The sequence below is a fragment of the Manacus vitellinus genome, unplaced genomic scaffold (genome assembly GCF_001715985.3).
Source record: "Manacus vitellinus isolate BGI_N305 unplaced genomic scaffold, ASM171598v3 scaffold_11_pilon, whole genome shotgun sequence".
Classification (NCBI taxonomy): domain Eukaryota; kingdom Metazoa; phylum Chordata; class Aves; order Passeriformes; family Pipridae; genus Manacus; species Manacus vitellinus.
In genome coordinates, this window is record NW_021938895.1 from 16,443,756 (window position 1) to 16,457,767 (window position 14,012).

General features: G+C 43.3%; 1 protein-coding gene across 1 annotated transcript; it reads left to right on the top strand.

Moving 5' to 3' along the window:
- The first annotated feature begins 4,692 nt into the window (after positions 1 to 4,692).
- Positions 4,693 to 9,101, top strand: TMEM18 (transmembrane protein 18). Its single transcript, XM_029965783.1, has 5 exons — positions 4,693 to 5,038; positions 5,192 to 5,428; positions 7,511 to 7,565; positions 8,478 to 8,571; positions 8,646 to 9,101. The coding sequence occupies exons 1-5, from the start codon at positions 4,693 to 4,695 to the stop codon at positions 8,733 to 8,735; spliced, it is 822 nt and encodes a 273-aa protein (XP_029821643.1). The 3' UTR covers positions 8,736 to 9,101.
- Positions 9,102 to 14,012: the final 4,911 nt, after the last annotated feature.

Sequence of the window (14,012 nt, forward strand, 5' to 3'; positions counted from 1 at the left end):
TGGACAATGATCCCAACAGAAATAAAATCTGGTTGCTTTGCCAGAACACAGCAGGGCTTTGAAATAATTCTGAGATCTTTGGTGGGATTAGTGGAACAATTTAATAGGCAGTCTTGTTAGTAGGTAGAGGAAAAAAAGACATTTGCATTTCAGACTGCCTGTAAAGTTTGGGAATAGCAGAGGAATAAAAATAAGCCTGAAGATGCCTGAAACTGCTCTGAAATGAGGAAAAAAAGCCCTTGCAGAAACTGGATGAAAGAGATGATGTTAAGGGAAAAAGATTCTGAAAAAAACATACAGAAGCATTTATTTAACTTTCAGACTAAAGCGATACTTGTTTAGTGAACACAGCTAGACAGTTGATTTTTCTCACTTTAAATTGTGGAATCATGGAATCAGAATAATTCAGACTGGAAGAGACCTTAGAAACTCATTTCAATCTCCTGCTCAATGCAAAATTCACTATGAAGCCAGACTGGGTTGGTCAGGGCTTTATCAATCTGGGTCCTGAAAATCTCAAAAAAATCCACAACCTCTTTGGATACCTTTTCCATTATTTGATTGTCCTCATGAGGAAAAAGCTTTTCCTTATATCCAGCCCAAACTTCTAGTTTCAATTTATGTGCACTGCATCTCATTCTCACAGCACACCACCAGAAGAGCCTGGCAGGTTGCCAGCAAGTTTCCCCTAGAGCCACCTCTTGTTCAGGCCAAACAAGCCCAACTCCCCCAGCCCCCGCTGCAGGACAAAGGTTTCAACTCCCTGAATATTTTGACAGCCCTCTGCTGAATTTTCGCAGTTTATCATTATTGTTCTTGTATTTGAAGTATCCAAAGGTAGATGTAGATGTGTTCTAATGAATGGTGAATCCATTAACCTCCTGAGTATGCTGTTAACATAGCAAAGGAAACTGTTGGCACTGTTTGCTGCCAGGTTACACAGCTGGTTTATGTTCAGCTTTTTGCCCCCCCTAGGCTCAGCAGTGGTACCACCCAGCCAATCGGTCCCAGTCTATATCACTGGAAATTAAAAATTATAGAGCAATGTAGGTCAGACCTCTGCAGGTCATCCAGTCCAACTCTCATTCTCAAAGCAGAACTAATCTCAAGCTTAGAAGTAGCATCCATCATCTAAACCTGAAACCCACAAATGATATACAAAAAACTATCCAGAGTAAGTTTTAAATTCTATTTCTAAAGAAATCTTTAGAATACTATGAGTATTATTCTTTTTTCCAAGCACCTCATAATCAATAAAAGCTGCTACTATAGAAAGGTAAAGAGATGACAGAAGCTGCAAAAATAATGGAGGCACTCAAAAATAATCTTTTGATAATGGCAAGGACAGGGAAAGTGAAGGATTTCAGTGAAACCTGTATTAGAATGAATACCAGATCCAGGTTTACTTCAGTTGCATTGGGAAGCAAATGCAAATTTAAGATAGCTTTTGAGCACAACCATGTATATAAGGAAAATCTTCAGGACAGATAAAAATGATGGCCTGGAAGTGACCACAGCAACAATGATCCTCCAGACTCCTCTCCCAGGCTCAGGCTATTTTCATAGTGAAACTGCTCACGCCTCTCAGAGCTCTGAAAAGACTATCCAAGACAGTCAGTACAACATTCGACTCCCCAGGAGCAAGGCTGTGAGACAGGCAGGAGATGCAGAGATGAGCAGTCACTGTCCTCACAGCAGAACTCAGCAGTGGGATCTTTGCAAAGCACAGAAATTGGGTGTACCTGTGACTAACTGCCTTCTATCTTTGCCTTGATTGATGCTCTGGAAGGGTGCTGCCCCATTCACTTGCTTGCACATCTTCTTACATCTTCTCACAGAGACTCAGAGCTGTATTCCCTCAGCAGGAAGTATAAAAGGCACTTCCAAATGGTTTCTAGTACAGCGCCATATGATCTGCTAGCAAACGTGCATGTAGGACTACCACAAGAAACCTAATTTAGCATTTGTTTGGGATTCCCCATCATATGCAGGTTTTTACAATCCAGTTTGTTTTTTCAGCAATCTAAACTTAAGATTTCTGATTTTAGATCCTTTCCTAGGTAAAGTAGATGAAGTTTTTCTGTTGTAAAAAGGGAAAAATATTCATTTTACTAATCAACTCTTTTTTTTTTTTAATTTTTCATCCAATCTACTTGGATAATATTGTAGTGAGGAAATAAAGTACACAGGAATCTGAATCTTACAATAGAAAAACTGAGACTGAGCTTTAGAAACTACTTAAGTTACTTATAATAACATGAACAGTAATATTTATATATTATTATTGGTACAGTATATTTATAGTTAGAGTATTTTAAAACTTATGATCTAACTGTAGCATGCTAGCTCTACAAAGAAACTATAAAAGGAAAAATAAACAGGTTTTTCCATATAAAAGAGTAAGGTACCTGTTTATTGCCTTCTAAGTATCTTCTGTTCACATTTCATTCTCCACTAAAAATAAATGAAAGAGAACATATACCACACAAAGGATCTGGTAATACTTATGTATCTGCTACCATCTGCTGACAAACAGCATTATTAACTTTATCCTAGCCAAAGAAGGAACTTCTACTTCCCTATAAGAAAGTTTCCACTGATGTGGCTGATAGTAAAAGCTACATGAAGTTTTAATTCAGCGTGTTGTAGCCATAGTAAGCCAATATTTTTTTATCCATCCAGTTTGTCTGCACCACAGATTAACTACTGACCAGTATATTCCAGTCATGTAGCAGTGGCTGTATCCTGCATTTGTTGGAGACCTTCAGCTGTTGCAGACAGTTTCTGTAGTCAATTACTGAGCAATTACAAGAAACTCATTCCTTATTTACGAAACACAAAACCATTTGATTTGTTATTAGCTGTGAGACTTTCCAAACAACAAGTCACAGAATCACAGAATGACAGAATGGGTCAGGTTGGAAGGGACCACTGTGGGTCATCTGGTCCAACCTCCCTGCTCAAGCAGGGTCATCCTAGAGCACATTGCACAGGATTGTGTCCAGATGGTTCTTGAATATCTCTGGTGAGGGAGGGTCCACAACCTCTCTGGGTAACCAGTTCCAGTGTGTGATCACCTGCACAGTAAAGTTTTTCCTCCTATTCAGGTGGAACTTCCTGTGCATCCATTTCTGCCCATTGCCTCTTGTCCTGTCGCTTGACACCACCAAGAAGAGACTGGCTCCATCCTCTTGACACTCTCCCTTCAGATACAGACAATTGATGAGGTCTCCTCTCAGGTGTCTCTTCTCAAGGTGTCTCTTCTCGAGGCTGAACAGGCCCAGCTCCCTCAGCCTTTCTCATAAGAGAGATTCTCCAGTCCCCTAGTCTTCTTTGTTGCCCTCTGCTGCACTGGCTCCAGGAGCTCCATGTCTCTCTTGTACTGAGGAACCCAGAACTGGACACAACAGTCCAGATGTGGCCTCAGTAGGGCTGAGTAGAGGGGCAGGATCACCTCCCTCGACCTGCTGGCAGTGCTCTTCCCAATGTACCCCAGGAAACCAATGGCTTTCTTGGTCACAAGGGCTCATGGACAGTTTGTAGCCCACCAAGACCCCCAGGTCCTTCTCTGCAGAGCTGCTTTCCAGCAGGTCAGACCCAGCCTGTACTAATGCTAGTGTTTATTCTGGTCTTACTTCCCTATCTACAACGTGGAATCAAAACATCTTTTCCCCCCAGTCTTAATTTTAAGAGCATAATGGTAGTAAAAATAACCACCATTATATGACCTTACTTAATTTTACAATGTTTTTAAGTGAAAGTCTTTATTAGCCTCCAGATACTATTGTTGTTGGGGAAAAGATTAACAAAAACCTAAAGCAAAAAAGAAACACAACCTCAGTTTCAACTATCTCACACTAAATTGCAGAAGTCTGACAGTGAAGACAGAGCAGTGCACAGTGATGACCTGCATTTGACTCTGTGGTAGACTAAATGAAGAGTGTATATAATATTTACTTATACAGTAAGATTTAAAAAAAAAAAACATTTGGGAAAAAAAGCCAAAGCTTTACATCTGATAAGCCAAACTGTCAGAAAAAAAATAATTTAATGAAAGCAGAACGTGGAGGTATATATGACATATGGTTTGTTCGACAAAGCTAATCCTTTTAGATTTCACGAAATCTCTGGACTTACTTGATAGGAATCTGAGTTTGAAATTCTTTTTAAGTGGTAGGTCTTAAGAATGGCCAGTTCTTCCAGACCAATGTACACTTGGCAAAAGGGATTATAAATTAGGAGGTTTAGCCTTTAAATGTGTTGTTGACCTTCCATCGTAATGATTTTTATTTTTTTTTAACTTGAAAACAAGTGTTATTTTTTCATTTGACTTAAGTTCCTGCCTGGAGTGCTCATCTGTGTTTGTTAGCAAATTTCCAGCCGGGATTAAAACTCCTTTTTTATCTGCCCTTCCACTGCTACAGGCAACAGTAGGTGTTGCTGAGAGGAGACCAAAAAGCCAACACCAGTGCTGGACCACGGACCCTGGGACCAGGTTGGCCCCAAACACCAGCAAGTGACACTGGTGGCTTCCCAACGGCAGCATCAAACGCCGGACACAAGACCAGAGCTCCCTCCCCGCTCGGAAAAGCCAGCGCCGTTTCTGTCAGACACACAACCAGGAGAGGCAGTTCTGGCCTAGTGCCACCCTAAGGAGGAGGTGTGAGAAACCACTTCTGCTCGTCCCCCAAAATGCGGGACGAGCCGCCGCCCCTTCCCTCCCGCGAGATGCGGGGCCGCGCCAGGAGCCGCCACCGCCCCCCAGGGGAACAGCCCGGCAGCCCCGCAGCCGCAGCCCCGCAGCCGGGCAAGCCCCGCAGCCGGCAACGCCCCGCAGCGGCAGCCCCGCAGCCGCCAGCCCCGCAGCCGGCCAGCCCCGCAGCCCGGCAGCCCCGCAGCCGCAGCCCCGGCAGCCGCAGCCCCGCAGCCGGCAGCCCGCAGCCGGCAAGCCCCGAGTCTCGCGAGAAGCGCCGCGCCGCGCCGCCGCCGCCATGGAGCCGCGCTGCAGGGCCGCCCGGGGCTGTCGCCCGTGCTGGCGGTGGGGGGAGCGGGGCCGCGGGGCTGCCGAGGGCGCGGGGCTGCGGGGCCCCTAGGGAAGGGAGCGGGGCCGTCCGGCGGGGGGGAAAGAGCCCTTGCTGTGTGCGCGCTCCTTCCCGAGCACGGCGCGGGAGGGCTGCGGGGCGCGGTCAGTGACCGAGAACGGCCGCGTTCGGTGAGGGAGAAGGAGCGAAGGAGCTCCGGTCGCGGTGGCTCCCGGCGACGCCTCTTTTGCGGCCGCTGCCTGATGCGCTTTCGTTCTGCCCGCAGAGCACGGACTGGTCCGAGCCCTGGCTGCTGGGGCTGGCCGCCTTCCACCTCTTGTGCTTCCTCCTGACGTGCGCGTCCCTGCAGCACCGCCGGGTGCAGGTCGGGCACTTCCTCTGCATGGGTGAGTGCACGGGCACACCGTGCTCTGCTTGGGAGCAGATGAAGTCCTCGCAAATTCGTATTTCTCTGGTTGCAATGCATGCGCCTGTAGGTGATGATGTGCTGTAGAATCTGCCGTGACCTGTAAATGTGTATTTATTTTCTTTCCAAGAAAACGTATGAAGTAGTGACTTAAAATTCTGGCGTTAGTGAGGATCTGGGATGAGTAAGGTTTCTACAGGGTCATTGCCGCGTGTATCACAGCTTCCCAGTAAATTGTTGCTGTGCTGGAGAAGCAGAAAAGAAATCGACTGAGTGCAGTTGCTTTCTACTCTGTCTTGTTCTAGTGCTGCAGTTCAGTGAATATGGTCATCTTTAGTTTCCACAGCAACTTCACCATGTACCCTACTGACAGCCATGATAATGGCATGAGGAGTAACAACTTGTATTATCTCAGGGTTTGACAGCCTTCAGCCTGAGAATCCACAGTGGCCTTGCTGTATCAAAGCTATATCTTCACAGCTGACTGACAGAAGACCTACTAGCTTTGGTTTAATTAAGATCACATAGATTTGGATTGGATCCATATATTATGAGCACTACCTTGTGCCATGTGTTGGATTTTCTACTGAGTTGTGCTTCCTTATACAGTACCACAACTCTGTCATGGTTGCAGCGTGGAGGTAGAAGAATGAGCAATTGAAAGAGATTTGCAGGCAAAAAAAGCCACTGGAAGACTATGTTGACTTTAAAAATACCATTTATTTGTTAGTCCTGTTGGTAGAGGAATTATAGCTTCTTCAAAACGGCAAATAACTCAGCTAAAGCTAAGGTTTTAATAATATGTAATACTCCCAAAAAGGGAATCTAGAAACCTTTCTGTACTTCCACTTATATGTAATGTCTCTACATCCAGTTGTACCTGGATTTATTAAATGATCTATAGAGGGCAAACTAACAATGGCCTGTTCTTGACACATCAGGCCTGAAGTTCCCTATAAGAATACAGCCTTTTCTGTGTTAGTATTAGACATTCAGAATTTCCAATGGCATGCTGTTTACTTTAGACTCCTAGGAATGATGTAAACTTACTGATAATACAGAGTGCATAAAACTAGCCATATTGAGTACAAGCCTTGTTTGTACCTGAGAAACTGAACCATTTTTTATATATCTGCAATAGAAATTATTTTGTATTGTAGATAATTAGAAATAGCTGAGGAAATTATGAAATTATCACATTGGTCTGCCTTGGCAACCAAGCAGCCATAGGTATGTTTATACTGTACAGTACCAAGCACAGGTAATCCAGTTGATGGCACATCAAGATAGCACTCCTTCAACCACCAGACTAGTTATGACCTTGTGCAGGTCATCTTTAGCCATTGAATCTGGGGGGTTCTCTTTGTTTCAGGTTTAAAATTTTTGTGTGTTGCTTTTCTGTTAAATGTGATTGTACTGAAAATTGCCATTTTCTTAATGTCTTGATGGCTTCATATTGAATGTAATTCAAGTAAGAATATGCTGAACTCAAGTAAGAACATGCTGGTTTGCACCTGATTACAGTAGACTACTCTACTGTATACCTGTTGAAACAGTTTGTATTTTACCAAAGTGCTTGTATATTATTAGTACCCAAACATGAGATAATAATGTTAGATAAAACAGTGTGACACCATAAAATGTATAATAATAACTTAATTCTATACTAACTTTGGGGAGCACTTGCATTTCTTTTTACAGATGTAACTTGGAAGCAGTCACTAAGAGGATTGTTGGGAAAAAAAGCAGTTTGGTGTTTGAGTCTTTTCATTAGTATTCATTTGTATGGTGAGCTTTTTCTGTAAGCTAAGATGACTAGGATTTTACATTTGTTTGTTTGTTTGTAATATAGGGGGTATGTTTTGTGATCGCTTAATACTTTTTAGTAACTATATGAGACATTTAAATCAGAATTGGTTTTGTGCAGTTAAATATTGAAGGATCTTCTGAGGATCAAGGGATTCTAATATCTGGTATGTACACATCTTTAGTATACATCACAGAACTGATGGCACTATTTTTAAAGAAATACGGAATCTAATAGTTTTCTTTTGTTGTACAGTGGGCTTAGTGTACTGTGCTGAATATATCAATGAATTAGCAGCCATGAATTGGAGGTAACTGCTTTCACTTTCATTTTTTAAATAAAACTATACAATACAATATAAATATCACTTAGGTTATAAGAAATGATAATTTTTTGTAGCTAGCATGCCTTTATTTTACTGCTTAAAATCTGTGTCTATAGGTATGGTGGTAAACTAACTGGTCACAGAACTAAGAGAAAAGCAGAGTGCTATGGTTAAGAGGAAAAGGGTGCAAACTTTGGGTTTTGTTTTTGCTGGGTTTTCTTTGGTAGTTATTCACATTTAATAAGCTGAAGAACTCCTTCTTAAAAATATCACTGCTGCTTTATATACTTACTTGTATGCATAAAAAGCATTAAAATTTGTCTGTTTTATTAAACCTGTATACCAGAGTTAAACTGATACCTTACTTTGATAAAATTGAACTAATCTTTCCCTGACAAAACTACAAATTATGCATTTAAAACTACTTTATGCAGGCAGATAACTGTAAGTCTTTTATGTTTCACTTCAGGCATACATGATTTAAATTACGGCTTTATTACATTTACTATTTCTGTTATCTTTTCTAATATAAGTAAACAAAATACCTAAGAAGGTAATTGCAGGCACTTTAGGATAAAAATGATTTCTGAGGTACAAATATACGTACTCTTGTAGTCACATTGCTAAGTTTCTTAATTTATAGTTGTTTTATTTAGTGTTTTGCAATAAAACTTTAAAGAAGAGAAATGCTGGTATTGTAATAAATATTCATCATTGATGAGATATCAACTACCTCTTTTTTCTGACTTAATACAGTAGAATGCTGGCCTATGCTTGGGGATCCTGAGAAGTAGGATGATTTGTACAATGTCCATGTTAAATAACTACTGTGAAAGTCTAATATATGAACTACACTGAATAAAGCTTCCTCTCTCGTTTTTACTGTATTTCTTTCAGATTGTTTTCTAAATACCAATACTTTGATTCAAGAGGAATGTTTATTTCGCTTGTATTTTCAGCGCCACTGCTGGTGAATACAGTTATAATTGTGGTATGTATATGTTCATTTATATGGATGCTTTCATTAAATTGATAAGTGGATTTCATAATATACTTACTTTTCAGGTCAGCTGGGTTTACAGAACTTTGAATGTAATGACTGAACTAAAGATGCTACAACAGAGAAGGAAAGCGGAAAAAGAGAAAAAGAAGTGAAAGCACCTTACGCTATTTTTTTCAGTTATAACAGTGCTTGTCTGGGTAATCAGTCCTTCTGTATGATTATTCAGAAACAGAGATACTTTTAGGTCTGATGTCAAGAGGACTTTATAACATGTGCCTGTGGACAAGGTGAAAGCAGGTACCTACAATACATTTGAATTGACTGTGAACTTGAGAAACCAATCAACTGGTTTTTGTGCCCCTCATTGTAAGATACTTTTCTACTAAGACCGAGGTGATTTGCGTTTGTGATTTTTAACTGTATCTTAACTCTGTGTTTATGAAGTATCCATTCTTCTGCTGCTTAAGCCAATTGGAGAAGTGTTCTGAATTACAGTAAATGAGAGATTGTATTCAGAATAACTCAGGAATCCATGCTTCTGTGAAGCATTTCACTTCTTTATAAGTCAAGTTTCATACTTTCAATGTGTGCCACGACCCGCGGGGAAAAGGAATGGGAACGCGGCACTGCAAAAAGGGTTCGGGACACAGCAGAGGTCTCGTGGAGCAATGCTGATTTTATTAGGAGTAACAGTAACTTATATAGGGTAGGTTCAAGGGTGGAGTTTGGACTAGGGAGGAGCATAAGACTGACAACTCAGGGATGAATGTGATTAAGTAACCGGGCAAGGAGGGGAGGAGTTTTGATGTAACTGGGAAACAGGCCAATGGCAGCTCTTCCTGCACTACAGCACTTAGTGGCCAATCAGGTGCAGGGGACCAGGAAAACAGGGGAAAACTGTGAGGGGATGAGGGAGACAATATGGTGGATAATTTAAAAACAACAACTGGGGTACAGACAACAGTATAACAGTACAATAATAAACCGGGGACAACTGGGGATAACTGGGGATGAACTGTCCAATCCAGGGTGATGTCATATCCAGTATAATAAGGTAAAGTCCAGTGAAGTAGTGTCCATTCAGGTGTAGAATGTCTCATTCTGGGTTGTAAATTCTGCGCCATGCTTGAAATTGTTCCCACTCAGCTTTATGTTCTCCAACATCTCCCCCTTCTTTGTTTTCTGAAACGCGGGCGATGTTTGCCTCGATGGAGCTCAGCAGCAACTTGCACAAACATAGAATCAGACATGGTAAAATAGTACAGACAGAAACTAAACCAAAAAGGGATAAAACGCACAACATAATAAGCTTCTTGGACCAATTTGGAAAATTTGGTAACTGGAGCCAATCAAAGAGGTTATCGAACCCTTCACTTTTCTCTTGGTGAATTTCTCTGACCAGACCTTTTAGCTGGTTAATACTCTGATGAATCGACTCGGCATGGTCAGAGAAATTCATACAACACATTCCTTCAAATTCCTGGCACCCATGACCGTGTGCCAGGAGAAGGAAATCAATGGCTGCTCGATTTTGCAAGCTAACCTCTTTAAGCTTTTGGGTGTCCTCCAGCAGGCCCTCAATCGCTTGAGTGGTGGCATTCGCTTCCTTAGTCAACCAGCAACCTAAGTGCATCGAGAGAGAGAGCATGCGCGGTTCCTATCCCAGAGATAGGGAAGGACGCCCAAAAGTTCTTTACCCTTGACCAGATATGAATGCTGGAGTCACAATCCTCTGGGAAGGGCAGAGGTGTGGGCCTTCCAACATTCACATGTGGCTCAGGAAGGGAGTTTTGGAGCTTAATCTGTGGGGGTGTGACCTTTGGTCCGGGTTGAGGTTTGGGGGACTTTGGAGGGAATCTCCAATCCCGCTTTACCCGAAGGGACCTTTTCTCATAACTTTTAGATAACACAAATTCATTAACCAATTGGAACTTCGCCGGGTTAAATAAGGCCAGTTTTCCTATTGTGCACGGACCTCCCTCAGGGTAGGCCCTAATACCTGGCCATGCCCGATCCCCGCACAATAGGAAATATCCCTTCAGAAATCTCATGTTTCTTGGGATGTGTTCTGTAGGGATGGTGGTTGCAATTGAATCATTGCACCACGGCGAAGAGGTCCCGCGGTAAAGCGGTTTGTTTACAGTAACGTTGTGGGGCGTAAACAGAATGGGTTGAGTATACCGGTGAAAAATAACACAGGCAGTGGCGGGGAGCAAACCTAACAAATCAATCTCTTGAAAAGCAATGTCAATAAAATTAAGTGCTGCAATGGTTTGGGCGAGATTTGGAAAATTAAGTGGGATGGCTCCTTTGTTGCGGGTTTGGGATACAAAGGAGTTCCACTCCACAGGGGTGATGGGAATCCCCACGAGGCATGTGCGGAATGGACTCCCTGCACTAGCCGAGGCCAGGCACAAGGTGTCCGTGTAGTCTTGGCCAGCGTTACCCACAAGTTTTCTCCGGGCTGACTCATCCGCTCCTGCAGAGGTATCATGCCGCAGAGAGGGACGAGTCCGAGGATGACAATGCTGAAGATCGCAGTAGCGCGAAGTTGACACATTGTGGTTCCTGCGCAGTTCACTCGTGATGTATTTTAACTCTCTTGGCTGGGACCCACTTTGGCCCATCCGGACCTGAAATACAGGCGTAGCCCTTCCCCCAGGTGATCAAGGGGAAAGGGCCCGTCCATGTTTCGGTTAGTGGGTCCCGGTACATGATCTTAGCTTTTAAAGAGGTTACAGTGGTGGAGCTGGACCCGAAATGGCGATCTGCTGGACTTCTGTTTGCGTGAGTGTCTGATTCCTCCAGCAGACTCAAAAAATTTAAAACATACATAATTTTATCTAATTTCTCTTGGGGGGACAGGCCAATACTCCCCCTTTTTTGTTTTTTCAGCAAATTTTTGATGTTTTGGTGGGCATGCTCCACTATACCCTGTCCTGTGGGATTGTGAGGGATCCCGGTGGTATGGTGTACTCCCCATTGTTCAAAAAACCGCTTCATGTCCGCAGACACGTAGGAGGGCCCGTTGTCTGTTTTTATTTGCTTTGGGACACCCATCCTCGCGAATGCGGACAGGAAGTGTCTTTTTACATCACGGCTCTTCTCACCAAAATGCGCGGTGACCACAATCATTTTTGAGAAGGTGTCAACGGACACATGCACATATTTTAGTCTGCCAAATTCAGGGATGTGTGTGACATCTGATTGCCAGATTTCTAATGCCGAAAGACCTCTCGGATTGATTCCTTCCGGGATGACTGGCGTGATAATCTGACAATCAGGGCACGTTTTCAAAATTTCCTTTACTTGCGATAGTTTGAGGCCATATTGTTTCTGTAGTGACCGTGCATTTTGGTGGAAGAACTCAAGAGAAATCTTAGCTTGTTGGTATAAATTGGGAGTAACCACCATACCTGCCAGATGGTCGGCAAGCTGGTTTCCCTCCGCCACAGGACCTGGTAGAGCGGTGTGTGACCTGGTGTGGACAATAAAAAAGCTGAATTGTCTATTCTGAATTAAAAATAGCAATTTAGTCAGCAATTCAAATAAACTCCGATTGGACACATCTTTTAGATATGAATTTTCAATATGTTTGACCACACCAACAACATAGACCGAATCTGAAACTATGTTAATTGGCTCACCACTAAAAATTTGGAAAGCTCGCACAACTGCCGAAAGTTCCACGATTTGGGGAGAACCTTGTACTTTATGTATATCGTGTAGCCAGTTGTCTTTTTCTCGCCAAATTACAACCGCATTGCCAGTTCTCCCAGAGCCATCAGTAAATATGGTTTTAGTGTTCTTTATGGGTAAATCCGATTGAACAATTTTTAGTTTCAGCGGGATTTTGATTAATCTCTGAATAAATGGGCACGCCGGGAGGTGTAGCCGAATTTCTCCCGGGTAGCCTCCGATGGCGATTTGAAAATCAATGGAAGTTTGCAACAGTTGTTCTAGGTGTTCAGAAGTCAGTGGGAGGTAGATAAAATCCAGTTCCTCACCGCTGAGTTCTAAACACCTAGTGCGACCTTTGAATATTATCTTACCAATCATTTCTGAGACGGTGGTGATCGTCTTGCCAAATTGGTGCGGGAGGAATATCCACTCCCACAAACAGAAGTCCTTTTTGTCGCCGGTAAACTGGCCTAGAAGGCCGAAAGGCTGTCTCTCTTCCCTTATGATTACCAAGGAGGATGGCAGTCCCTCCATCCTCCTACACGATTGTCTTTCGGACACTTTCTTTTCAACAGTGGATAGGGCCTTTATTGCGTCTGATGTTAAGTGACGAGGGGAGGACAGATCAGCATCTCCTCGGAGCAGCTCGAACAGTGGGTGCAGATCATCGGTTGTGATCCCCAGCACAGGTCTGATCCAATTGATCGCTCCCAGTAGTTTTTGGAGGTCGTTTAATGTCTGGACTCGCTTGTCAATTTCGATTGCTTGAGGCCTGATGGCTTTTTCTGTAATTTTGAGTCCAAGATACCTCCAGGGTGCTTCCCTTTGAACCTTTTCAGGGGATATTTCCAATCCTTTATCTTTTAGAGCTGAAATAGTTGAATTTAACGTTTTATTCACAGCCAACTGAGATTTGGCACAAATCAATACATCATCTATATAATGGAAGATGATTGATTGTGGGTATTTCTGCCAAATTGGATGCAACACTTCTACCACGTACATCTGACAGAGCGTTGGGGAATTTTTCATCCCGTGGGGAAGCACCTTCCACTGGAACCTGCGGTGAGGTTCACAGGCATTGATGGCAGGGACAGAAAATGCAAATCGGACCGAATCAGCCGAATTTAAGTATATTTGGAAGAAGCAGTCCTTTATGTCAATGACCACTAGGGGCCATTCAGCAGGGAGCATAGATGGTGACGGCATTCCCTGCTGGAGGGCTCCCATTGGTTCCAGGACCTCATTAACTTTGCGCAGGTCCTGGAGAAATCTCCAGGAAACTGAGGACTTTTGAATGACAAACACTGGAGTGTTCCAGGGACTGGTGGAAGACTCCAGGTGTCCTTTGGCCAATTCCTGATTCACTAAATCATTTAAAATCTGCAGCTTTTTTCTTGGTAGGGGCCACTGATCAACCCAAACTGGCACATCAGTTTTCCAGCTCAGTTTGGGGAGCTGCATCACTTCAGTGACCCCACCTAAAAATTTTCTTCAGGAGACAGGGTTCTCAGAGAGAGCTCCCACTGCTCCATAGCGTCCCGTCCCCAAAGTGTGATTGGTATGTTCAAGATATATGGTTGGAGGGATACTGGTCTGCCCTCCGGCCCATAAACAGTAAGTACCTCCTTGCTTCTGACTGGGTATTGTGTTCCCCCCACGCCGCTAACTTGCACGTATGCCGTCTGTGCGGGCCACCCATGCGGCCAGTCCTTGGAGGCGACGATGGTAACGTCTCCTCCCGTGTC

Coding starts and splice junctions, on each gene's coding strand:
- TMEM18 (XM_029965783.1), top strand. CDS start 4,693: ATGCGGGACGAGCCGCCGCCCCTTCCCTCCCGCGAGATGCGGGGCCGC. Junction 5,429..7,510: donor CGGGCACTTCCTCTGCATGG/GTGAGTGCACGG, acceptor TTTGTTGTACAG/TGGGCTTAGTGTACTGTGCT. Junction 7,566..8,477: donor TTAGCAGCCATGAATTGGAG/GTAACTGCTTTC, acceptor TATTTCTTTCAG/ATTGTTTTCTAAATACCAAT.